The following is a 24,579-nucleotide window of genomic DNA, read 5'->3' as shown; positions in this document are numbered from 1 at the left end:
CGAAAACCGTTTACGCTAAAAGAAAAACATCAAAAACGCTCCTGTTGTTCAATGCTGCTGAATTGAACCTGGCGCCGAAGTTTCCGACAGATCTGTCGCTTTGTGTTTTACGTAATCACACGGCGGCAGCGGCATACGTCATTAACCGTCGACGCGCACGAAGTCGGCCATGTTGGTGAAGTCATACAACACTGTGGTGAGTTCAGTGAGAGTTAGTTAACGATCATTTTACAGCAGCATTAGACATCAGGCATAAAATATAAGAATACGCTGTATAGAGTTGTAGAGTACATACAAACATATATATATATATATATATATACATACATATGTACTTTTGTTGTTCAGGCTTGATAGATTTCACTTTGATAACATTTTTGCTAATAATTATGTATAGATTATCTTAATTTCATGGTAACTTTACTTAATTATCAGAATTGACCGCATGCTTCTTAGATACCTGAAAGACACAAAACTTTACTGTATTACAGGTATGTAACTTTATTGTTTCTAATTTAAATAAAACTAATTGGAATTCAATAGTCCTTTTCGGATTTATTTTGCTTATTGTTTTTTTTGCTCTACTTACCCATTTAATTATTTAAATATCAATTATCTTAAATTCATGGTTACTTATTCTAATTTAATAGCTAATTCGATCACACTCTATTATAAAATAGAAGCATAAACACTGACAGGTTGAATGGTTTATGTTATGTTAAATGGCAACAACCATTTAACTAATGTATTATTCCTTATTCAGACCAATGCATACAGTAGTAAAAAAATGTTTATTTGTTATTTATGAGTGTTGTCTCAACTAATCATGGGCTACTTGCAACAGTTACTTCATCTGAAAACCTACTGGATGAAAAAGCCTCACCTAGGAAGAAGGACGGAAAGATGTACTTGCATAAAAAGAGAAAATAGGAAGTGAGAAATAATCAGTCTTTAAATGTGTTTCAGTTTCCCTTGTTCAGTCGGTTTCCTCAGCAACATGTCTGTTCATCTCAGACTTCTCCTCATCCTCATTGAACTCAACAGATGACTCATAAAAACTAAAAAAGATTCATACATTTAATACTTTAACTCAAAGCGAATGTTTATGACGAATACTTTTTTTATTACTCATTTGCTCTGTTGTTAAACATGTCTGCTGCAGTTCATCAGTTTTCCTCATCATCCCAGTGAGTCTGTTGATCTTTGTCATGGTGACCTTGTTCATATGGTTGATCTTGAAAAAGTAGAGTAAGTCTCTCTTTGTATTTCAATGATTGTACTATTGTTGCTGAATACTGAGAGTCAGTAACAAATGTTTTCTCTGTTAAACTTTTAGGGACAAGCAATTTACAGTCGTCAACCATGACAACGGTAAGATATGCTGATCCATTTCACATTATATCTGGTATATTGTATATTTTTATACACTGATCAGACAAATCAACATGGAGGAAACCACGGACAACAACAAAATAAGATTTAACAAAAAGGCCAAAACATTAAAGCCACTTATACTCATTTGAAGCTCAAAAAATAGTTCTCCTTTTATCAGGTTGGCTTCAACAAACACGCAAATGACCTGAAGCAGTTTCTCCGTCCCCGAATCTCTCAACTTTCTTTTAGACTCTTTCATATTTTAGGTTTCTTTGCAGTGTAGGAAGTTGTCATTGGAGTAGTGGAGTTGTCATTGGAATATTGGTATGCAATTGAGTAATTGTCATGGAACAATCAATAGGAGGCGCCCTCTTGCTCTTTGAACTGTCAAATCTTCCATAATGGGCCAGATTTTTGGTGTGTGCCAGTTTTATTTGGATGTAAATTGACAGCATGATTTGCACAGGCTGTGAACAGCACTTAGATGAAGTGTCAATCTCTCTGCGGGTTAGCATACGTATTTTTGAAACTGAAAAGCAATGTCTGAGAAAGTGTGAAGACATTTATGGGAAGTAAAAAAACAAGAAGTCATTACTGCTTCAAATGCGAGAATACAGAACGTCTTCAGTCGTCTATAAACTACAGGATGTCCATGATATGAATACCTATTAATATTATTTCTATTTATTAAAATGCATCTTAGTATACTGTGCGGTTGCTGTGGATTCATAGCCAGAGAAGATAGTGACCATATGTCAGAAAGCCATTATGTATGTGTTGTCAAAATTCACATTAATCCCTTGAAATACAAATAAAATTCCTGCAAATAGGGGTAATGATATTGATGTTCTCAAGCTGATTATTTTTTTAGTCTTTTTTAAATGATATTTGGTTTTCTCCCATTTCTTCAAACGGGTAACATACTGTAATGTGGGATATGTGAGTAAACATTAGGTAACTCTAAATACAAAGAACTGAAAGTCCTCAATTCTTTGTTTGATATCTGTCTCCATTTCCACTCGGAGACCATGTGAAAGTGACGTGGATGTGCTGTACAGTTCTATGGACATCGAAAAACCACAAACGAAAAGGCTAAAAGGTTGAAGATTCAGCCACACATTGGTTCTCATATCCTGTATTTCAGCTCCTCTTTGCTCTCCTGTCTTAATTGTTGTATTTCCTTTTTTTTTTAACAGGTTAAGGCGCAAGATGATGTAACATACAGCACACCAGGTCTGACAAATTGTTAAATGTTTATCTGTTCATGTTCTTTTCATCCTGACATATTTTTTCTGACTTAAATGTTGCAATTGTCAGCTGTGATTCCCTTGTTCTGTCGTTATGGTTTATTTTTTTATTACATCATGTATTGTGGTTCAAGCTCCAGTTAACGTAGGCAGTTGCTGATGATGCTAAAATAAATGGTAAATGGTCTGCATTCATATTGTGCTTTTCTAGTCTCAGAGCTGCTCTACATGTTTACAGTTTTGCCATTCACACCCATTCACAGTGTATTTTCTGTCACTCATCTTTCATACTGATTCACAGCCGCCTGGAGCCACATGGGGTTAAGTGTCTTTCCCTGGGCTACACTAGCAATTATCGATGAGGCCGGATGAAACAAATCAGGTTGTTCAACTCAAAGAATGTCATGAAGACCTGGATGACCTGTAACCTTCTGCTTTTAATCTCAGACAAACTGAGGTAATAATACTCGGCCTAAACACTAAACACCTATAAAAAAATCTTTATAAACACATTGTCTCTATAGATGACATTAACATGGCTTCTGGTTGCGATGTAAGGAAGCTTGGAGTTATTTTTGACCATATTATTTGACTCATATGAATTTCGAGAACAGCCTTCTTCGACCTGTGAATATTTATTTGAGCGTCTGAAGCAGTTTTATATGAAACAAACAAAACTAAATTCCAACTTTTATGCCAAATGTTGCTGCTGGGTCTGAAAAAAACAACAAAAACAATCATCTACATGGCTAACAAATAAAAAGGAAAAATATAAACCAAACACAAAACCAAAAAAGTTAACTGTGAACTTTGTTTGAAATATTAAGTCGGAACTTATGTACGTGTGAACTGTCAGAGACACTAACACTCTGTGTTCATCGGCGGTTCTAAGGCCTCTGTCTTCTGAGAACAGCTTTCAGTCAATGTCTCATTCTCATGGCCTTCATTGTCACCATGTCCTGGAGTTAGCTGTTTTGGTGAGTGTTGACCTTTCACTTTTAAAATGTCACACTTATCAGGAAGCAGGCCTTTGTTGAAGAGCACAGACGTCAGGTAGGAGAACAAGATGATGGCAGCAGTGGCCAACAGCATGGAGATGGTCTTCACTGGAGCATACTGGACATAAACACCGTCCTCAAGAACACATCCTGGGAAGTGGAGGACAACTGGAAGTCCTATGGATGGGATGCCACTGAGCAACCTCAGCACCAATCCCACCACAAAGCCCATAACCGCTCCGTAACCATTGGAGATATTGAAGAAGATGACGCAGACCACTTGAGGGAAGACTAAGATGTAGGCCACTTCACTAGAAAGGAACCAGAACAACAGAATACTCTCCTTTGCCTGGGATAGTAATGTACCAACCAGGCCAACAACCAAGATAGTGACACGAATCACCCACTGAACGTCTGTGTCTGATGCCTGGAGAAGACAGTTGAGAAGAAGGGCTAAAGAGCTTCCAAACATCTTTATAACTACCTTCTTTATTATTCATTCTAACTCACCTGTGGCCTCAGGATATTCTTGTAAATGTTGACACTGACGATAGAAGCTGCAGAAATCAGAATAGAATCCGCTGTTGACATCACAGCAGCAGCCACGGATCCAATTCCAATAATGGAGATGAAGGACGGGGTAAGGTGTTGCAAGGTGATGGGTAGGACTAGAGCTGCTTCTCCACGTTCATATGGAGATGGGGAACCATAGGACGTCAGGTTCCAGTCTGAGGATAGATGGGCACATAGTCTGTTTGAGGGAATCTGAGAGGAACCTACTGCACTAAAATGGACCATCTCATGAAATTCAAAGATCCAGGTTCAGTTCAGCTAATCTTTGAGAAATGATATATTAGTTTATAGATATATTAGTATGTACAGAGATAATTTAAATTGATGATTTTCATCATAAACACCTCCCCAATGAGGCGTCTGGGAGAGGTTTTGACCAGATGCCCTGACCAGTTAAGTGTATTTGACGGAAAAGGAAGCTTGGGAAAATCGACCACGATCCAAAAAAAATGGCTTGATGCTTGAATGGGGAGAAGTCTTTCTTATTTTAAACTCTAATGTAAGCAGTAAGACATTTCATTGTGATTATAATCTGATCAAGCTGTAGCTCACATAGACATGAGATTTCATCCAAACCTGTAGACGCAGCAGCTGCTCCAATCAGTGCAGGTGGTATTGAAAACACAGGTAAGATGAAAGCAGAGATCACACTAGTGACCTTAGCAGTGTGTAAGGAAGAAGCTGCTAACATCCTCTGGTAGATACTCTGATATGCAAGACACGACATCATCTGAAGAAAAATCAAACATTCACTTTATTTTATGACAGCTTGGAATCTACCTTGACGACAACAAAATTGCCTCTAATAGTCTGTCTACAACTTTAACTTCACCAGTGGTGGCTGGCGATAAACAATGTTAGAGGAGTTGCTCAAATCTGTGCATAATACAGTGTCTTGATGAGCAATTTTTCAGCTTACGAAGAATAAGAAATCATCAATCATGATCCAGGTATCTTTTGGTTCTGGTGAACCAAGCCAGGGACCGTGTAAGGTGTTGTTCATCAGAGTGTTGCTAATGTCCAAGCAGTTTGGGTTTGTCAAAACAAAGGGAACGCAGAGCCACTGCAGAGACAAATGAAAACACAAATAAACCAACACACACAACATCCAGCTCACGATCAAATGTCATAGTAAAACAAACTCACCATACTAATGAATATAAGAACAAGCTGGATGATATCTGTGTAGGCCACGGAGTAGAGGCCTCCAAACAGTGTGTAGATGATTACGATGGCAGAAGAAATCCACACACACACATTGTAGGACAGGTCCATGATCACGCTCATGGTTCCTCCTGTCAGAAACACTGACTTAGTGGAATTCTGTGTAGACACAGTTAAAAGTGGACTTTTTTTTGTAATCTATCTTTGTATTCAGTGTGTTTAGGTCACAGCGTTAAAAGTCAGATTTTAGTCAGACTAAGACAATAGTTTGGTTTTCTGAGTTTGTAAGTCACAGAAAAGTCCAACTATTCTTAGTTGGACTAAAGCCGTGTTTCCACCAAGTGAAAATAATAGCTGTCCCCAACCATTCCACTTTTTGGTACCTTTCCCTTGGGGTACCAAAGTAATGTACGGTATAGGTGGGCCTAGACTGTCAGTTGATTGGGCGACAGAACAGCATCACTCCTCCGTGACCTGCGTTTCTTCAACGCCCACAGTCTATTTATTTATTCTGTAAATCCAATTTCTCATCCGCATGTATACTTGGACTCGGGAAGTTGCTGGATGGTTCTCTCACTCAGAGAGGCGCCGTTCAAATTGTGTAGGTCACTGAGCTTCGGTCATCACATTGTGGGAAACTAACTCGAAACTAGTTTTCTGGTCGAAAATCGCGTGTGGAATTTGTGAACCCGAGAGCAAGTTGAAGCTGTGAACCTTCCATGCAACACAAAATGTTGAGTGTAAGAAACAATTCTGTTTGTGTTGAGTTTTCAATTCCTTTGAATGAAATGAAGTTGTGAAATATTGCATTTCAAAGAACAAAAGCAACAATTACCTAGATCAGATTAGATTCTTTATTGTTTGTTGTACACATGGACATGGTGCGATAATAGTGTGGAGAGATTTCGCTGAAGGTTGACCTGTAAGTTTCAAAGTTTGAATGAAGTATCTTTGTTGAAGTAGGGCAGTATAAGAGGAAGAATTTAAAAACAATATGGCTTTATAACAACAACATATTATTGCAGCAATCCCATGGATAACGTGAGCGCGTCTATTCGTGTGTGTGTGTAATGCAGCTTACCCAAACCAATAAATGCGAGGGGAATCCACAATATATCAAGCAAAAGTGTGATCAAGCACATTCCACCTGTTAGCACCCTTCCGTACTTGGCATGAAAAGGATCCAGCACTGTCACACAGTTCTTTTCTCTCAGTGGCTTAGTGAACAGCAGACCACCTAGATTTAAAGATGGACAGAACACACACATCATTATTATTATTATTATTATTATTATTAATAATAATAATAATAATATTGTAGTGAAATAAAATGAATATGAATTTTAAAAAACTTACATATAATAAAAGCCATGCTGTATGCAACAATGATGGTGGCTACTCTTATTAGTCCCATAGATGGCGTGTACACAATCTCAGCTGTGCCGACAAGTGTGCCTCCTCCAACCAATGTAGCTACATCATAGATTGTTGTTGGAGTGGATGATGAATCACAATTAATGACGTTCAAAGCAATATATACAGTATATACATAAACTTTCTCATTCAGAAAAAACTTTTTCCAGTAAAAATTCTCACGTGTATCTTTGCAGACGTCACTTCTTGCACATTTTTTTCACATCTCTATTCTTTTTTTATTATTATTATTCAGTCTTATATAATGTGTATATCATTTTTTAATTTCAGTTGTCGTCACCTGTCAGTGTGAAGACCCCCATCATGCAGCTGATGTTCCTGTTTCCCAGCAGAGCCATGTCCATTTTACTGGCTCCACTTTTCCTCTGTTCCCTCCTGGACTTGAAAGAGGCCCAGATACCGGTACCAAGGACCAGCAGGTAGAAAAATACCATCACTATCACTCCTGGGACGTTCACTGCCATGATGGACCAGCTGACTGACTTCCACACCGGCTGCTTTCAGACTAAGTAAGACTCTGACTCAGAAACAGGAAAATCTGGTACTGTGATTACCAAAGTACAAACTGAAAACTTGCCCTTTACGTCTCATCTTTTATACACTGGGCTCAGGGGCTGGACTGCACCCCTGGACCTCATTCCATGTCACACATTATGCCACTATTTTCCACCATTAGATATCTGTATTGCATTTTACCTATCATACCTTCTGATTTCTTATCTTAACTTGCATCTGTGACTGTTCAACCATACTATTTCACTCAACAACAACACTTTGATTGACATACTAATAACTTAACCTAATTGTGACTGTTCAACCATGACATGCCAGGCTTTGCCCTGAGGAAGTTTGCCAATGTTTTGTTTCTGTTTGATTGGTTTACTGTTTTTAAGAATCTGCCAGTAGTATATAATTATGTACCCTGCCTTTAAATGTTTGGACTGCACCTCATCAATGTACACTCCGGTTACTTGGTATAAAAGGTTTGAGAACCACTGTCATAGACTACACCAGTGGTGTAAATAGGCCGAGCAAAGTCAGCCACGGTCTTTTCACAGGAGGCAAATTTATTTTCTCCTCATCCTGTAGAGAAATATGATTTAGGTGGAGCAAGCGATAAGGTGAATTATTAGTATTATTCATTTGTGTTGTTGTTATTTGTTTCATTTTCTGCGCACTTATCTCAAAATTACTCAGCTCCACTACGACCACATACCCTGGTATATATAGTAGTATATAAGTACCATGGCGTGGCAAAATCTTAGTTAAGTCCATTTATGTTTTTATGATATAGTATTCTTCGTGACTTAATGTAAAGGTTTACATAACCTGGAGGCTACACTCTAACAAATGATGTGCTGGCTCAACGTAAAAAATTGATGTAACAATTTGCATGGATATTTTTGAGTTATTTCAACTTAGCTAGTATTGAGTTCATGCCACAAAACTTCTCTAGTTAGGCCAACTAGTACTACTTTAGTACAAGCAACATGATATGCCTCTGCCTCTACAAGCTTATTTAACTTGAACCAACTTAATTTTAATTGTGTTAAAATTACTCCTTTTAGTTATTCTAACTTATTTCTTTTTCTTTCATTCTACTCAGAAATGTCCATGCAAATTGTTACCTTAATTTTTGTTAGTACAATAACTTACTTATCTAAGTCAGTATAAATGACACATTGAAATTCCAGTTTTGTGGTCTAACTGTTTATTTAAACACCAGTCAGCATCTTGCTTACAGTAACAGGAGTGTATATACATTTTAATAGTAAACAAAAATGTAGCATTCATAAAATAAATCAGGAAACTTATCAGCCCCATTAGCAAGGCACAGGCTCTGGGAACCTCCACATCCGTTAGGACCACTGTTCCCTCCAGGACGATCTTTGCACAGGCTGCAGGTATACCCCCTCGTGTTGTGACAATCCCCATCACCATCCTGGTAGGGCAGAATCAATATAAATGGTTTAAGGGTTTGTAGTGGGAAAATTCCTCATAGACACACAGTTTTTATGTAATCATGTCCCCGCTTGGAAGTAACTTTAAATGATTTATTGACACCTGTAGGAGGATGTTCTGTAAGTGCTGAATCTTGATGAGACATTGGGTTATCTGTAAGAGAAAAGACATCATTTTAGTTTGACTTACAGAATACATTCTGCTTAACATAATGTATCGGAGGGGAATATTGACATTGATAATTACCAGTGATATTGTAGAGACTATTCATCAACTTTGCAATATTAACTTGCATGGAATAAGGAATTGCACTGGTTATTAGGTATATCTCTAATCATTAGCTTTCACGTTAGACATCGTATGCATTGTATTTCTTCTTTTTGACACCTGCAAATCTGAGCATCCACATATCTTCATTTAGTTTGACTAACTATTTGAATCCTTTATTTCTATGGCAAATACATTTAATATAAAATACATTTTTCATCCTCTTAAGGTTTCCCATTGAAACATGATGTACTAAAGGCAAATCTACAAATATCAAAAACTTACTTGAATTTAGGTCATTCAGAAGGCTGGGGTGCCTACAACTTGTGCAACTTAAGTACAGTAAATTTTATTTAACTATTTTTGACTATTCAAGATGAGAAACAAGAGAAAATGCACACACACTACTGCAAAGAAATGTGCAGTGGGCAATTGCACACTTGTGCAACAACTAGCTTAATAATGGTATGACCACTGCTGTGGCTCAGTCGCCTACAACGGCCAAGCCATGAAGCTATTGCTGCTTCAACACTACAACAAATTTTAAATATTTTTTAAAGAAACAAAGTTAAACTACTGAAAACCGGTGCCAATTAAAACCTGCCACCATAAAACAAAACTTAACGAACACTAATGTCAGACTGAATTATTAGCATTACTGCTAGCTTACACATTACCACTGCTGACCGAGAAAAAACATCTTGTGTTGTGTAAAACGATTTCTTGAACTGTCTGCTGATGTAGTTATTAGCTGTTGTAAATAAAACAAGTCAAAATTGTACTCACCAAGTTGTAAAGTTTGCAAACCGCGTTTCTCCAACTCAGTCGTGTCTTTGAACTTTATGCTTCCAACAGGCATGGTCTGTTCGTGCCAAACATGTCCGGGCAGGTCAGCCTTGTACTCAGCTTTTTAACAAACTTGGACACAGATTCTAAAGTTGTACTAACTCAATACACCTCTATGTTAAGTTAAGGCAGAAACATTTGTTGAAAATTCATGTTTTATTGAGTTAAAACTATTTTATTTATTTTCATTTAGAACAACTTATTTAATTAAGATATGAACTCATTATAATGTATACACATAACAAACTTGTTTTTTTATTCAGAAAAAGCTCTTGATTTTGAGTTATACTAACTAACCCCATGAATCATTTCTTAGAGTGTACTACGCCAATGAACAGCAGCTGTCTTTGTGAGTTTCCTTCTTCTTGCATGAGGAACAGACAGCACAGGGCATCAAGGCTGTCTGTGCAGGAGTTCAGGGGAAAGGAGTCAGTGTTTGGGTTATCACCCTTTCCCTACATCAGTTTGCTTCGGTTGGCCTGGTGGGCACATTTTGGGCCATCATAATTCAGAGTATTATAGGTATTTGGGACACGAGACGCGGCCCATTGGTTAATTTTCTTGAAGGACATTGGGCTAGTCCAATGACAGCTCTCAGTATTTGTGTCCAGTGTTATTTTAGCTTGCCATAAAGGTATAGTTTGCAGGTGGTACAGCTTACAGTTATTATTATGTAATATTAGTGAAAAATGTAGGAAATCATTAGGGCTGCAACGATTATTCGATTGTTTATCAATGACTAACTTAATCATCTGTTGGTTGTTGTATTTTTAACAATTAATACAAGCTTTGTGATTTTCAGCTTCTTAGATATGAATATTTTCTGGTTTCTTTGTGCCAAAAAAAAAACTGTTAAACTGAAAAAACTTTTGAGAAAATTGTGATTTCCAGGTTTGTTGAACACTGATCGACATTTTTGATCATTTTAACTTTTATGAACAAAAGAATACTTGATTAATCGAGAAAATAATCGATTTTAAATAAGAAAACTAACAGAATTGTGACACTGCCATCTCTCCCAAGATGAAAGTCTCCGAGTAGTGAAAGAGCGTATCCATTTTTTACCACAGTTACTCTCTCCATGTATATACGTCGTCTGGTATGTCATGTCTCTCCACATATCGTACATTTTTTTGGTCCCAGTCCAGCCCTGCACACAACAGACTGCCGTCCACTGAATGGTCAGAGAGTGTCGTCACTGGAAGAGTCCGCCTTCCGCTGTATTTCCGAGTCGTGCTGGAATAGTATATAGTGGAGAAGTGCCGTGAGACAGAGTCTGGGAATCTGCTGATACCAGGCACAGAGAAGGACAATAGAACCTTGGAAGCAAACGTGGTTGTTTGTTATGTTACAATTTTCCGTGAGAGTCGAATATTTCTTGTTATGTTAAATGGCAACAACCATGTAACTAACACATCGTTCTTCATTCATACTGTATGTAGAAATTTGACCTTGTATTTTCCGGGTTATGAGTGGTGTCTCAACTAATGATGTGCTGCTTGCAACAGTTACAACAGTCATCCAAAAAAACTGAGTACAAAAGCCTCACCTAGGAGGAAGGGCTGACATGCACTTGCATAAAAAGGGAGAACAGGAAGTGAGAAGTGATCGGTCTTTAACAGCCGCTCACAGTTTGTTCAGTCGGGGTTTCCTCAGCAACATGGCCGGTCATCTCCGACTTCTCCTCATCCTCTGTCAACTCACAGGTGAGTCATTCTTTGTGTGTGTGTGGTTCTTAAACAAACAGTGTAGACCACCACTCTGATATAACCTGTCTGCAATGTATCAATCAAGTTGCCATGAAAGTCTTGTGAAATGCTGCGTTTGTTCTCGTTGCAGGGATTTACAGCATCAGTAAAGTGTCAGTGAAAGCTGGAGATTCTATCACCATCCCGTGTCCGTATCAGTCCAGATACACAAACCGTGTGAAATACTTGTGTAAAGGTTATTTTTGGGAGTCCTGCAGTTTCGCAGTCAAAACAAACAAACCCGATAGGTCAGGAAAGTTTTCCATCTCTGACGACAAAAACGAAGGAATCTTCACTGTAACTATCAAATCTCTGACCGCCACAGACACTGATTACTGGTGTAATGTGGAGATTAATCACGGGGCGGACCATGGAGAGTATTTTCAACTGGTGGTCACAGGTAAGAGACTGTGACTTATCTTTCAGCACATTTTAACATATAAAAAAATTATGATTTTAAGCAAGTATCTAACAGATGTATATTTCAAAGATATACATTTATTAGGCGCGGAAAACCTAAATGTGTTGTGGAGGGCGAGACATTGCCGAGCGTCCACAGATCGGAGATTGAGACTTCCATGTTTCCTTGAAATTAGATCACAGGGCCAATTAAACATCCACTCTCACACTCAAGGTCAATTGTCCAATTTACCGAATCTCCATATTGCATGTTTTTGGGCTGTTGGAGGAAAGTGGAGAGAACCCGGAGAGAACCCACGCACACACAAGAAGAACATGCAAACTCCAAGCAGGAAGGTCCGTGTTTTCCGACTGGGAATACAATTTGTTTTTCCTTCAGGTAAACCCAGTCTCTATGTGGATCGTCAGGAGATTAAAGGATACATTGGAGATGATCTAGCCATCCGCTGTTACCATGGTTCCTCTGGAAAAATGCAGTGGTGCACGCTGGGCAGAAACTGCGTCACAGGCCCGCGGGGGAAAATAGACGGAAAAGAAGTGACCATAAATTCTACGATTCCTCATGTTTCTACTGTGACGATGAGCAAGGTGACGAGACAGAGCAGCGGCTGGTACTTGTGTGTTCAGGGAGATCTACAGATGCCGGTGCATGTCACGGTCACTGAGAGACCTGTAATAAGTAAGTTGCTATAAGAATACTATGGTGGGGCAACAGGAAGTCAACCATTTTGTATTTTTGTGGTGTTTAACACGTCACATTCTTGCGGTCTTGTACACTCTGCTGCTACTACATCACACCAGCCATATAAAGTTACTTTATACACTATCCACCTCCTAAAACCTGAAATAATCCTTTAAATATTGTTCTGCTTTGACCTATTATAGTGACATCCACTCCGTTATTCACATCTGGCTCTGGTGATGGAGAAACAGCACAGCACAGGTAAGATGTTTTCACAATTCAATTCATTTGAAATACTATTGAGAACCTGATCATTTTTATTTATTTATCTGTATTGTCCTGCCCTTCCTCTCACCCCGACACCTCACTGTGCCCCGCCCCACTATTTGAGAAGTACTGCATAAAGTCAACTTTGGTGAAAAACGTTGCGTCGTACAATGACGCGAAAGCGGGGGAAATTCAAGCAAGATATAGGTGCAAAATGCTCGAAAACGACACACAAGTGATGACGCAAACGTAATGAAGCAAACATTCACGTCGTTGTGACCGCAGCATTAGGCTAACACATGAATATTTTCGTACACTATTTGTAATTCAAAGCATTTTTGAACAATAAATCATTTCTTGTTACTCATTTGCTCTGTTGTTAAACATGTCTGCTGCAGTTCAGTTCTCCTGATGAGCCTCATCATCCCTCTGAGTCTGTTGATCGTCGTTGTCATGGTGACCTTGTTCATATTTTTGATGTTGAAAAAACAGAGTAAGTCTCTCTTTGGATTTCAACGATGGTGAGATTGTTGTCGCCTAATACTGAGTCAGTAACGGATGTTTTCGCTGTTTTCAACTTTTAGGGACAAGGAATTCGCAGTCGCCAAACATGGCAACGGTAAGATGCTGATCCATTTTACATTAAATACACGTAAAGTGTACAGTATATATGTTTATACACTGATCCGACAAACCAACAGTTTCATCCATTAAGCTGAGAAACCATGGAAAACAACAAAATGAGATTTAAATCCACTTGAGCTTCTTTTATCAGGTTGGCATGGACAAACATGCACATGACCTGGGGAATTTTCTCCATCCCTGAAACGCCCATCCAACTATTCAGGAGATGGAATTTTTTCGAGCTCGTAGTCAGTTTTATCTAGAACGCCCCCTCAAGTTGGATATTGCAGGCGAACCGCTGTATTTCAGTTCAGTAACATATGGTACCTTTAAGTTGCAGTGTGTTGGGTTCTCAGGGTCACTGCCTTCATTGTATTTTCAAAGTTTTTGAGTTGGGTTGTCTGATGGTTGGTGTATTGTATGTATTTTTGAAACTTAAAAGCCATGTCTGAGAAAGTTTTGAGGCATTTGGGGAAGTAACATTCTCTCCTGTAAATAAAACAAGGCCAGAACTTCCTGTAATTTACAGCACAGCATTATGTTGTGATGCCAAGAAAATCAAATGTGAGCATGCAGAACCTCTGCAGCCGTCTATAAACTGCATCCCGATTACCTAGTTTGTTAGAAGGCCTTTGTGTATGTGTGATCAAAAGCCTCATTCATCCCTTAGATCATGATGTGTTCACTGATTTAGTCTTTTTTTTACAAGTACACAACCCTGACCCATCTGGAAAAGAAGCACAGTTATGCCAGGCTTTGTCTCTTTAGCTCTTTAGCTTTAGCTCGATCCCTAACAGACTGTTCAAATCCTCGACCTCCCATACTCCACCCGCCTCTGGATTAAGGACTTTCTCAATGACCGCCCACAGAGAGTCAAAGTAGGTCCCCAACGCTCAACACCGGCTCCCCGCAGGGATGTGTGCCAGAGTTGGTACAGGACAACAAAAGCCAGAATAAACCGACTGAAAAACAGCACATATCCCAGCGCTGTTAATATAATATAATAACTAATAAGGGTATGCAGGGTAAGGGTGTGGGTATGAAGTGAAAGTGTGTATTAACGTAAACTGATATCTGTCTCCATTTCCACTCAGAGTTCATGTGGAAGTGACGGGGATGTGTTGTACAGTTCTGTGCTCATCAAAACAAAACCACAAAAGGATGAAGCCAAAGGGGTAGAGATTACGTCAAGCACACATTGTTCCTCATGTCCTACTCTTTGCTTTGCCGTTCCTAATTGTGTATTTCCTTTTGTTTCCAGCAGGTTAAAGCCCAAGATGAGCACTTAACATACAGCACTCTGAAAAACTCTCACTCGTGATTCCCTAATTCTGCCATCACTTTTATTTTATTATTTGTGGTTCAAGTTCTCAAAAACATTTCCATCAAAGGAATATGGCAAAATAACCAATATAGCCCTCTCTACAAACTGTCCTGTGATTGGTCAAAGAATGATTTATCTGAAACCCAAATATTTTTGTGTGTGTCATCATTGTGGATTTTTTTTCAGAGAAAATAGCTACTGCCAGAATTAAGTTCAACGGTATTATAAATACATCCTTTTAATTACATGCTTCCTCTGCAGAGAAGGAAATAAAAGTTCAGCCTTTCTGACACATGGCCGTAGTGTTGTTGAAATCTATCCTGATCTACGTCAATAAAATTGCATGTTCTCAAAATATCATTTGGTTTTAAGTTATGCACAGTAATGTTCAGGATACATGAAGCAGTGCTAGCAAGTACAGTAGAATAATGGCAGTTTTCTACTACACAGTTCCAGCATGACTCGACTCGACTCTTTTGCTTTTCCATTAGTGATAGTACCTGGTCTGATGAGGTTCCAAGCGAGCTGAGCCAATACTAAAAATGTGACGTCAACAGACTGCCGGCCACTGATTGGTCAGAGAGTGTCGTCACTGGAAGAGTCATGAGCGCGACGTCCAACACAAGATTCAAAGCGAACAATACTGAACTGTAGAGTTAAAAAGACTTAATCTCCAACATTCAATAGATGATTAATAGACGGATTAATCTATTATGAAAATAATAGTTAGTCACTGCCCTAAAGGGTAACAGTTATGGTGATTACTCATATCTCGAAAGCTTAATATCTTAATCCAGCTTTATAACTGAACATGCACAGAGGTGATAAATCACTAGGAAAACAACTTGTGAGTAAATGTCTGGTGTATTTAGTGACAACACTGCGTGAAAGCCGGCGATCGTGAGCTGATTCACAACCCCTTCCGCTGTATCTCACTTCAGTGACTGTGTCACACAGAGTCTGTGCTCTGGTCATGCAGGAAGTACTGAACTAACCTTTTTAACTAACTAATGATTCAGTGCACCGAAAATAACGACTTTATTAGTCACTGGTTTGTGTGTTTGTCGCATATAAAATCAATTCACGGTAGTTCGACGGCAGTTTACTCCACGTACGTCGAGGAGGAATTATGATAGTGGTGGAAAATACGGTGGCCTGGAAGTGCAAACCATTATTACAAAAAGGAAATGGAAACAAATGATGTAAAGGTGTCTCATGTTTTGTAATAATGGTTTTCCCTTCCAGGCCACTGTAATAAAATGAGGCAAAAAGAGACGGGGGAAAAAACCCCAAACAAACTTGCAGGGTACATTTACTGCAAGAGCAGTTACTGACCACATAGAGGAAGTGATCTTGAGATGTTTTCATAACTCACAGTAATAATACATGTGGTGTTCTTATACTGATCATGTAGATGAAGAAGATGTAGAGGCCTGTTGAATTTGTAACTGCAAACTTGCAACATTTCTCCTCTAATACTGTGTTTCCTTCCTCTATTACTTTTTTTTTTTATTATTTCAATAAGTGTCATGATGCAAGAGAACAGCATGCTGACCACCTTTGTCACTCTGAATGGAGTGTTTATCATTTCTTTGTCCTTATAACTGAACATTTGTGTAAGTGTTAGCTTTAAAACAACCAATTAGAGAGGTAACTCCACTTGTCCTTTTTGCACTACAAAAGGAGAGACACCAGAGACTCCCGAGAGGAATCGAATTGTGCTTGATACTGGAGGGTTGCCAGTACAAATCCTGGGACTGGGGTGCCCGCGAGCATGGTACCCGATCCCCATTGCTTCCCTGGTGCAGAAAGGTGCTGCCCCACTGCTACTGTGCCTGGTTTGTTGTTTGTTGTGTGTGCAAAAAATAACTAATTCTAATTCTAAATTTGACTATTAGTGACATCAAATGGTGACAATGGGGACTATAAGAAATGGACAACCTTTTCTCTCACTGCCTCTCTTTACATTATGTGAATCTCCTACCTTTGAATACCAGAAAGGAACTGAAATTTCTTTGTGAGTAAGCTTCTTCTTCAAAATGTGAAACACATGCGTGGCGTTCACTGATGAGTCAAATCCTTTGAATAGCTCTTTCAAATTAAGGACGAGAACTGAGTCGCAGTTGCGAACCGTCCGTGTGGAATGTTTGCAATGAAAACACAAGGTAAATGAAAATATAATCAATATTTCAAAATAGCTTCCACTAATAAATAACATATTGGTGCACGTTTGAATCACTCTGATCCAAATCTTACCTTATAATTACAACAGGGATTATTTTCTTGATGAAAATGAGTTTCCCCAGTTTGGCTTCTAAATTTTTTATTAAATATAAGAACGAGCCAGTCTTTTGAACGGCTCTTAGAAAGGAGCGACTCCTCAAGATACGAATCCCAGCTCTACCAAGTACTACCCCTCATGGAAAAGAGTCAAGCCGAGCCATGCTAGATCTGCACAATGGAAAAGCGCCATCAACGGAAAAACTTTTAATCATTGTTAAAACAATTATACACTTTAACAAACATACTTTTTGGTAGTACATTGAATTTCTGCCAGTGAAAGTCGACTGTTACACACTTGACTTTTTACATAAACTACTTTTTGCTTTTACTGAATAAAATTGGACTTGTGTAACATTCAGTTTAAGCACTTTTACTCGAGGAGTTATGGGGTAAATATTTCTGCTCAGGCACGTGTGTGGCCGCACCGGGTCCTGAGGCTGGGTTGTGATAGGTCCGGGTTTGGTTGCGGTGCAGTCTCCTTCAGCTCGCCCTCCAACCGGTGACGCCTGCTCCAGCCGTGCGGCGTGAGGAACATCGCTGTTTAAGTCGCTTTAGTTTACCGTCAGCTCAACCTCCTCCAGGTGAGAGTTGTATTAAACGCACCTCACTGCACTGTGTCCGCAAAAACAGGCGAGAGTCTGCGCTGGAGCTCGTTTTACACATTTACCGGCACTCTGCATGCTAGCGCGGTTAGCTTAGCTTAGCCGCAGTTGGCATGCTGCGCCTGACTGACACATGTCAAGTGAAAGCAGGGACAGCGGAAGCTTTATATAACATGTTTTTATACAATAGTGAAGGAGCTGTTACTCTCTCGCTCTCTGTTACACTCTGTAAACAGTTTCCAAAGTTACTACACTAAAATTCTTGGTGACTTTTGTTAGCCGTGCTCGTGGCCTAGCTAGCAGGAGTGACCTGTGAAGTGAACAGTACACATCTCGCTAAGTGGCACTGACACATGCCGTGTCACGCCCTCACCGGGTCCGCCAGGTTGCATGTGAATGACCTAGCTCCGATCAGAGTCAGGCCCGAGCTGGACTCGCATCAGTGCGGCAAAATGGCTCCTGTCTCTCACCGTAACCTTGTCCATCGACTGTCCTGTGTCAAGTGCCTCACGACTTGATTACGACTCAGGGGCCACGATTCGATTATGAAACGATTCTCAATGCATCTTGATGCACTTTCAATAAGTCTTTTGGATGTCTTTGTCTCACTGTGTGGTCACTTACCCGCTGCTATTTTAACAGTGAAAATAAGAAACAAGATTTCAACTCATTTCCATTGTCATACATTAAACTAAATTAAAAATGGAAAGTTACGACCGCATTGTAAAGACGTCAAATATTGAATCACAATTCACATGTTTAAGACAAAATGTAAATTGAATCAGCAGTTAAGGTGACCTATGATTTGATTTCAACAGATGTCCAAGCATCACATGTCATTTCTACCCTACCCTCTTTCACCAATGAGGCCGTGACTTCTGTTTTGGTTTTGTTGTAGTGTCGAAATCACTTAGTGAAATAGTGCCACTGTATGTGGGTTTCATGCTTCTTTATTATATGCTCCCCATAAAGTGTCCGGGTGATGCTGTACTTTGGAGTTCCGCCTTTTCCGGTTACATATTATTTAACATCTGTATAGTCGCAATTTGGACATTTGCGGATCGATTCAGAGTCGTGCACATCAGACATGTTTCCCACTCCTAGAGTGGACCACCTGTTACACTGAGAGAGTGTCTACACCAGAGGACAGTTGATGACACTATTGTGGATCTTGATCAATAAATGTAATGACAATCAAATTGAGTGTGGTGGAATCCCATTATCGTGTACAGTCTTAATGATTTCTTTGAAATCTTGCATCATGTAGTAATTCTATGACCTTCTAACCGAGGATGTGTGTGAGCATTTTTATTATTCACTTTATGACAAAAAGTCAATCAGTTACCGTGACTGTTTGTGACCTATTAAAGATACAAAGCAAATGTTTTGCTAATGATTGCATTTATAAAATTGCAGGGTTTCAGCAGCAGCAGCAGCAAGCAACTATTTAAGTGGACTTGATGTGCATTTGCATAACTCAAACGATTTCTTGACGCTGGTCCTCCAATGGTGCTTTTCTATTATACAGTTCTAGTGATACCTCGGGCGAGGTTCCAAGCGAGCTGAGCCGATACTGAAATGTGATGTCAACAGACTGCCATCCACTGATTTGGTCAGAGTGTAGTTGCTGGAAGAGTCATGAACACGACGTCCGACACAATGACAAACTGTAGATCAATTAAAAATACTTAAAAATCCTGAAAACATGCGTTAATCTCCAGCGTTTAGCAAACACTTTTCTAAAAGGTCAATATTTAACGGTGTGGTGTATTTAGTGACAGCACTGTTGAAAGCTAACAATCATAAGCTGAATAACAAATAATAGACTGATTAATCTATTTTGCCAATAATGCTAAATTACTGGCCTAAAGGGTAACGTTGTGGTGATATGTTTGCTGATATCTGGAAAGCTCAAAATCATCATCCAGCTTTATAACTGAACATACACAGAGGTGATAATTCACTAGAAAAACAACTTGCGAGTAAATGTTCTTTTTTGCATCTGTGTTTTTTTAGATAAAATGGCTGTGCCTCCCTCATATGCTGACCTGGGCAAGTCCGCCAAAGACATCTTCAACAAAGGCTATGGTATGATATCAAGTTCTGTGATGATACAGGGTTTTTGTCTGGTTTGAAAATGTTGACAAACGTGACTTCTTTGCTCTTCAGGCTTTGGCGTGGTGAAGCTCGACGTGAAGACAAAGTCAGCCAGTGGAGTGGTTTGTTCACTTCTTGTAGTCTCAGCTTTGGATGAATAGATCTGATTGTAGTTCACCGAAAATTATTTTTATGGCACTTCCTTGATGAGCACCGTCTGCTGTAAAGGTAGCAAGCAGGCAACACCACACCTTGGCCTGACCTCTAGTTTTGGCGCAGGACCGTTAAGACAGTGCAGATGTAGATTGTATTATGTGGCTAAAACCCTGGTCACCCTGCTGGCAGCTGTGTTGTCTGTCTGGACAGATGTTCTCACTGTGATAGAGGCAGTTGTGTAGTCAAGATCAAATGATGGGTGTGGTTCCATTTATGAGTAATACAACCCGTGCGTTGCTATAATGACTGCAAACTACTCATGAGTCACAATATAAACATGCACCTGGGTGTTTTGAAGCTGGTTTTAGATTTAAGCCCCAAAAAATAAGAATATTTGAGTGTGTGTATGTATGTGTGTGTGTGTGTATGTAGATAGATACATAGATAGTTTTTTTTTCCTTGATTATTTCTCTTAAAATGTCTCCTGCAGGAATTCAAAACATCTGGATCCTCCAACACTGACACCAGCAAAGTAGCAGGCAGCCTGGAAACTAAGTACAAGAGGTCAGAATACGGCCTGACCTTTACTGAGAAGTGGAACACCGACAACACCCTGGGAACAGAAATCACCATTGAAGATCAGGTGAGGGGGGGAAAGATTGATACATTTATTTATTAATGTTGGAGAGTTGACATGAACATGAAAGGGACCACGCTCATTTTTGTCTTTTTCCTGTCTTCCGTAGATTGCCAAAGGGCTCAAGCTGACCTTTGACACCACCTTCTCACCAAACACTGGGTAAGATGTTCAGAGAAACTGTTTTCATACAAACATTGCATTCATTTTTTATGAACTGGGCTGTAAACAAAACAAATGTAGCCTGCTCTGGCTGTTGCCACTCTGCATGAGTAATTTTGTAACCTGACACTGGTGTAATTTACAACCTTTATCCCAGTATGCAACTAGCGTTCTTTAAAACATACTTGGGCGCCCTAGATTGAGAACATCTCAACACGCCGCATTTGTGTTTTTACATAGACGAATACGCTACTTTGGCAAAACCATGTCATGGTCAAAGCCAAGTCTTGCACTGGCATTCACTGTCTCTTTCTTTGTTGTTGTTGTTGTTGTTGTTGTTGTAATCTGACTCTCGTCTTTAGAGATTATTTGGTGCAATTGCCAACTACTTTGAATGAGAAGTATTTAAAACCAGCCTGAACACTTTATTTCCCTTTCCTTTCCATCTCAGTTTCTGTGATTATATATATTTTCATATATAGTAATGTGTGTATATAACGTTGTCTTTTCTGTTTTTGGTGTAGCAGTGTTACAGCCGAAGTCATGATTATTTAAGAGGTTCCTTGAATGCATCTTCAAACTGCTTCTTTACGCTTGACACCCTGTAGATCCTGCAGAAACTATGGATTTTACCAGAGTCTTTGAATGCATCTCGTTAGCTGAACACACTGTGAACCCTGCATGACTCTTAGGAGCTTTTTTTGAAACATGACATGATGACATCATGAATAATATTACAATATCATGATTGATGATACAATTGTATAATATTTCATATTGTCATCAACAGCAAGAAGAGTGGCAAAGTGAAGACAGCCTACAAGCGCGAGTACGTCAACCTGGGCTGCGACGTCGACTTTGACTTTGCTGGCCCCACCATCCATGGAGCCGCCGTTGTTGGCTACGAGGGCTGGCTTGCCGGTTACCAGATGACCTTTGACACTGCCAAGTCCAAGATGACCCAGAACAACTTTGCCATCGGTTACAAGACTGGAGACTTCCAGCTCCACACCAACGTGTAAGCTGACACAATTTTCATTGTTGGTTTTGACGAAGGTTGCAGAGGTCATTTGGGTCTTGAGCTCAGTGTGATGTCACACTCCTTTTTTTTTTTTTATTGTTATTGTTTGACGATCTATTGGAAACACTTGACCCTGGGTTTTACAGTCGCTGGTTAATGTGTTTACAGGATGAGCCATTTAAAACACTTATTGTTTGAAACCTCAGTGTTCAAGATGTTCCATATGATTGATTGTTGTGGTTATGACATTGACTTGAACACAACATAGAAAATATGTAGCCCAGCAAGTCGGGCTGTGGTAGTAAGAGCAACCTGTACAAAATGAATGCCATCAGATGAGTGGAGAGATGAGACCAGGGTTAATATGGTTAATATTTCTGCACTGAAGAGCTCCTGGTGCTCAAGTTGGATATTTAACCTTCAGCCAAAGTCCTCCAATCACTGCCCAAATACCATGTGACCTTTATTCTCTCTCTGTATATTTAAAGTAATGATGGAGCTGAGTTTGGAGGCTCAATCTACCAGAAGGTGAGCGACAAACTGGAGACGTCAGTGAACTTGGCCTGGACCGCTGGCGGCAACAGCACACGCTTTGGTATCGCAGCCAAGTATCAGCTGGACAAGGATGCCTCCGTCAATGTAAGTGGGGCAGCAGTGGCGGCTGTCGGAGTGGATGAAGGGATGAAAAAAAAAACTCACTGTCATTTGTCTCTACCTAATGTTTTTTTTTTTTTTTCTTTAGGCTAAAGTGAACAACAATAGCCTTGTTGGTGTTGGGTACACCCAGACTCTTAGACCAGGTAAGTGGTTTTCCCTTCAGGCTCAGTTCGCAGGTTTGAAAATCACCCTAAATAGACATGAGTCATTGAAAGTGCTTGAATTTTGTTCAAGAAAGAAGTGATGTTTAGCTTTAGGTGTTAAGCTACCGACTGTTTCACGTCCTGCATTGCTTGATGTACGTAGACTAGGCCTAAGCAGGACAACTGACGTGTGATTCCGTGCACAACGGGCAAGTAACGTTAAGCAAGAGGGCAAATTTTACGTGATGCCTGAGAAATGAAAATCCCAAGATCTCCGGAAGACTGACTTTGACCAGGATCCCAATGACAAACACTTGTCCAGATACAGAACATGCTGCACATCAATAAAAGTGGACACCATCATGGACAAAGTGGCTCTTAACAAGTTGCCCCCTCCCATCTTTAGCTGTTTCAGCACATTCTGACCTTGAATTTGAGGGAATTGGTCCTGGAAAGTCCTTGAATTTGTTGTCAAAAGTGTGGGAACCCTGTAAATGGCATTCTCGTCTTCCTTCCACACATGCATACTCAATCTCACATTTTAGCCCAATTTCTCCGTCTGTGCATTCTTTGAGTGACTAATCTCTTTTGACTGCAACAGTAGCGCCACCCCGGGCTTAAAATGCAGCCACTGTTTTCAAAATAAAACACCATTGACTTTTTTTTGCAAAATTCTCTGTTGGCATATCTGGTGCCTGGTCGATGGAGGGTTAATCTGCCAGTACAGTTGCAGTATGTGTTTGCCCGTCATGGCTCATCTTTTGATCCTCTCTCCTGTGCAGGTGTCAAACTCACCCTGTCCGGCCTTGTCGATGGAAAGAACATCAACGCAGGAGGCCACAAGCTGGGTCTGGGCCTGGAACTGGAAGCTTAAGGTTTCCTCGCAACCTGCAAAAGGACTCGGAATATCAGAAGAATCTGGCCTTTTTATTTATGTGTCCATCTCGAAACCAGCAAAGGGATATTTTGGAGAGTGATTCAAAGGCTACTACTACAACAACAAACTCCTCCACTGAAGTACCACTGGTGCTTCTGTCATTTTACCTTTTGTTGCTTTTTGTCCGCTCGGTAGCTCCGTCTATTTAAGAGACCGTTAACGGTATATGTCACTGTTCCATCGTCAACATCTGTGCGACTGTACTTGTGATTTAAAACCCTACACGACAAGTCTCGTGAATGTTTTCAGTTGGCGGTTTTGGTTTGCGGCGAGCGGCGTCACACCTTCATCAAGATCACCTGATATTCCTTTGTCGTTTGCAAACCCTGTTAATTACACTATTTAAATAACACTGCACCCTTCCTGTTTGCACACAAGGACAAAACTAGCTATGTAACGTGTTTCGTGTCGGAGATTGCATTGATCTCTTTGATAGCTGCACACATGACCTTCCCATAAACCCCCATGTCTGGTTAACGCGGTGAGAACCCTGTTACAAAACCTGGCTGATCATGCAGAATTGGCTACGATTGACTCGATACGCGGAGGTACCTGGCGCAGATGATGTTCACAGTTAATGCCAAACTGTCCCTTGTTCAAAAGAGGTGTGACTTGGTCAGCACTTCAGAGCCCACAGGAATCCTGGAGGTCCTTTATGTGTGAAAGTTTTCAATAAAGTCTTTGAACTCCACAGTTGAGCTTTAATGTGTTTTTGGAGACTCTCCATCAATTCAAACTTTCTTTCTCGCATTTTTATTTATTTGTTTTTTTCATGGATCGAAGGTACGTGTAAGCTCTGCCATATAGATAATATAGATTCTCTGTATATGCCGGTGTAGCATCTTTTTATTTATAAATATATAATTCATTCTATACTGAGAATCTCTGGAGGATTGTATGTATGTTAGTATATATAGGTATATATATATATAAAAAAAAAGATGCAACCTTTTG

At 39.7% G+C, this 24,579-nt stretch overlaps 4 protein-coding genes and 1 long non-coding RNA gene across 6 annotated transcripts in view; 3 read left to right on the top strand and 2 right to left on the bottom strand.

Annotated features, from left to right (window-relative positions):
• The window catches only part of polh (polymerase (DNA directed), eta), a 7,039-nt gene extending 6,923 nt beyond the window's left edge, over positions 1-116 (bottom strand). Inside the window, exon 1 of the mRNA XM_044045360.1 lies at positions 1-116. This exon is cut by the window's left edge and continues 179 nt beyond it. The gene's annotated coding sequence lies outside the window, so the exon portion shown is untranslated.
• A 389-nt stretch (positions 117-505) lies between these two features.
• Positions 506-7,811, top strand: LOC122781591. Its single transcript, XR_006361817.1, has 6 exons — positions 506-933; positions 1,163-1,248; positions 1,337-2,473; positions 2,571-2,607; positions 2,923-3,078; positions 7,061-7,811. It is a non-coding gene; the product is annotated as an uncharacterized LOC122781591 (long non-coding RNA).
• Positions 3,079-7,254, bottom strand: LOC122781590 (high-affinity choline transporter 1-like). Its single transcript, XM_044045363.1, has 8 exons — positions 7,071-7,254; positions 6,713-6,829; positions 6,438-6,593; positions 5,339-5,487; positions 5,112-5,255; positions 4,769-4,922; positions 4,130-4,347; positions 3,079-4,046 (listed from the first exon to the last, which is right to left on the bottom strand). The coding sequence occupies exons 1-8, from the start codon at positions 7,252-7,254 to the stop codon at positions 3,483-3,485; spliced, it is 1,686 nt and encodes a 561-aa protein (XP_043901298.1). The 3' UTR covers positions 3,079-3,482.
• A 3,637-nt stretch (positions 7,812-11,448) lies between the features above and the next one.
• On the top strand, positions 11,449-15,285 carry LOC122781731 (polymeric immunoglobulin receptor-like). Of its 2 annotated transcripts, none has more exons than XM_044045700.1 (8): positions 11,449-11,571; positions 11,705-12,013; positions 12,413-12,712; positions 12,919-12,976; positions 13,381-13,475; positions 13,567-13,601; positions 14,701-14,781; positions 14,871-15,285. In XM_044045700.1, the coding sequence occupies exons 1-8, from the start codon at positions 11,526-11,528 to the stop codon at positions 14,925-14,927; spliced, it is 981 nt and encodes a 326-aa protein (XP_043901635.1). In that variant the 5' UTR covers positions 11,449-11,525; the 3' UTR covers positions 14,928-15,285. The 2 variants fall into 2 exon arrangements, with proteins under 2 accessions (XP_043901635.1, XP_043901634.1); XM_044045699.1 differs by having other exon boundaries at positions 11,451-11,571; positions 14,868-15,285.
• Positions 15,286-17,673: 2,388 nt separating this feature from the next.
• On the top strand, positions 17,674-24,316 carry LOC122781732 (voltage-dependent anion-selective channel protein 2). The gene is made up of 9 exons (XM_044045701.1): positions 17,674-17,794; positions 19,832-19,903; positions 19,985-20,034; positions 20,559-20,711; positions 20,815-20,867; positions 21,658-21,885; positions 22,377-22,527; positions 22,631-22,688; positions 23,471-24,316. The coding sequence occupies exons 2-9, from the start codon at positions 19,837-19,839 to the stop codon at positions 23,560-23,562; spliced, it is 852 nt and encodes a 283-aa protein (XP_043901636.1). The 5' UTR covers positions 17,674-17,794; positions 19,832-19,836; the 3' UTR covers positions 23,563-24,316.
• The last annotated feature ends 263 nt before the right edge of the window (positions 24,317-24,579 follow it).

The sequence above is a fragment of the Solea senegalensis genome, linkage group LG15 (genome assembly GCF_019176455.1).
Source record: "Solea senegalensis isolate Sse05_10M linkage group LG15, IFAPA_SoseM_1, whole genome shotgun sequence".
In the NCBI taxonomy this organism is placed as follows: Eukaryota; Metazoa; Chordata; class Actinopteri; order Pleuronectiformes; family Soleidae; genus Solea; species Solea senegalensis.
The sequence above is the reverse complement of the archived record's forward strand: the minus strand, read 5'-3'. Positions and strand labels throughout refer to the sequence as shown.